Source organism: Nothoprocta perdicaria, unplaced genomic scaffold (genome assembly GCF_003342845.1).
Source record: "Nothoprocta perdicaria isolate Ctin4 unplaced genomic scaffold, notPer1 scaffold_218, whole genome shotgun sequence".
NCBI lineage: Eukaryota > Metazoa > Chordata > Aves > Tinamiformes > Tinamidae > Nothoprocta > Nothoprocta perdicaria.
In genome coordinates this window covers 396,162-397,413 of record NW_020455399.1, presented here as the reverse complement: position 1 = coordinate 397,413, position 1,252 = coordinate 396,162, and the positions used below count along the sequence as shown (strand labels likewise).

At 76.1% G+C, this 1,252-nt stretch overlaps 1 protein-coding gene across 1 annotated transcript in view; it reads right to left on the bottom strand.

Annotated features, from left to right (window-relative positions):
* Positions 1–773: 773 nt before the first annotated feature.
* PLPPR3 (phospholipid phosphatase related 3) overlaps positions 774–1,252 on the bottom strand; it is a 2,518-nt gene continuing 2,039 nt past the window's right edge. Inside the window, exon 7 of the mRNA XM_026038772.1 lies at positions 774–1,252. This exon is cut by the window's right edge and continues 667 nt beyond it. Within this exon, the coding sequence (XP_025894557.1) occupies positions 774–1,252 (479 nt within the window).

Sequence of the window (1,252 nt, the reverse complement as noted above, 5' to 3'; positions counted from 1 at the left end):
CCACGGGTCATCGTGCGTGGGAGACGCGGCAGGATGCGGAGCAGGCAGACGGGGAGGCCGCCCCCCCACGTGCCCGTGTTCCCGGGATGCGGCTCCGCTGCAGGAAGGGCCGGGCAGGGCCGGGCTCCCCTCTGGGGCTCCACACGTGCAGGGACGGAGGCGGCGAGACGCAGCCCCAACGCGGCCAGGCCGGCTGCACCTCTGTCCATGGGAGCATCCGCGGGATCCGCGTCCCGCCCGGCTCCGGCGCGCCCCGGCCCCGCTCCCCTGCTGCCGCCCCCGCTAATCCCTGCCGGGCTGCCGCGGAAAGTCGGGGTTTTGCTGGATTATCCATATGTTTGCAAGGCCGCGGCTCGGCGCTATCCGCCCCTAATCCAATTGGCGGCAGCGGCTCGGCGGGCGAGCCGGCCCGGCAGCACCAGAGCAGCCGCCTCCGTTCACATCTTTATTGGCGGCGAGCCGGCGCGGGCGCCGCTGCGGCCCCGTCCCCCCCGTCCCCTGCCCCATCCCGGCGCCCTGCGACACAGAGCTGGGAACGAGCCCCCCCGCGAGGCCACATCCCGACAGCCCCGGCTTCGAGCAGCACCGTGTTCCCAACAGGCCCCGAGCGCGGCCCCGCTCCCTCCCACCCCAAGACCACCCGGCGGCACCAGATCGGGGCTCTGCGACCCCCGTCCCCCCCGGCCGCCCCCCTCCTGCAGGCAGATTTACAACCCCCAAGAAGCTCCCCCTTCCCGCACGGAAACAGGGAGAAGCAGCGTCCCGGCGCGGGGTCACTCCTTGAACCGGCGCCCGGGCGCCGCTTTGCGGTAGTAGCCGTCGGCGTCGGCGGGCGGCTTGCGGCGCAGCGTGGTGTCGCGCGCGCCCTCCTGCTCGCCGTCGCTGGGCGAGGAGGCGGGCGAGAGGCGCCCGCCGGCGCGCAGCTCGCCCAGCTCCAGCGCGTCCGCGGCGCCGCGCGGCGCCGGCACCTTCCACTCCCAGGGCCCGGCGGCGGCCAGGTGCACCACGGGGTGGTGCGGCGCGTGCGCCTCCACGGTGACCGTGCTGCCGCTGTCGCGCTCCGAGGGCGAGCGGTACTGCGACGAGTCGGAGCTGCCCGACGACGACGACGTCTCCGAGTGGCGCGCGCCGCCGCCGGGCTGCTTGGCCATGGCGATGACCTGCACCAGGCGCGGCGCGTTGGCCGCCCGCGGCGCCGCCGCCGCCGCCTTCTCGGCCACCGTGAGCCACTTGGCGCGCGCGGCCGCCCCGG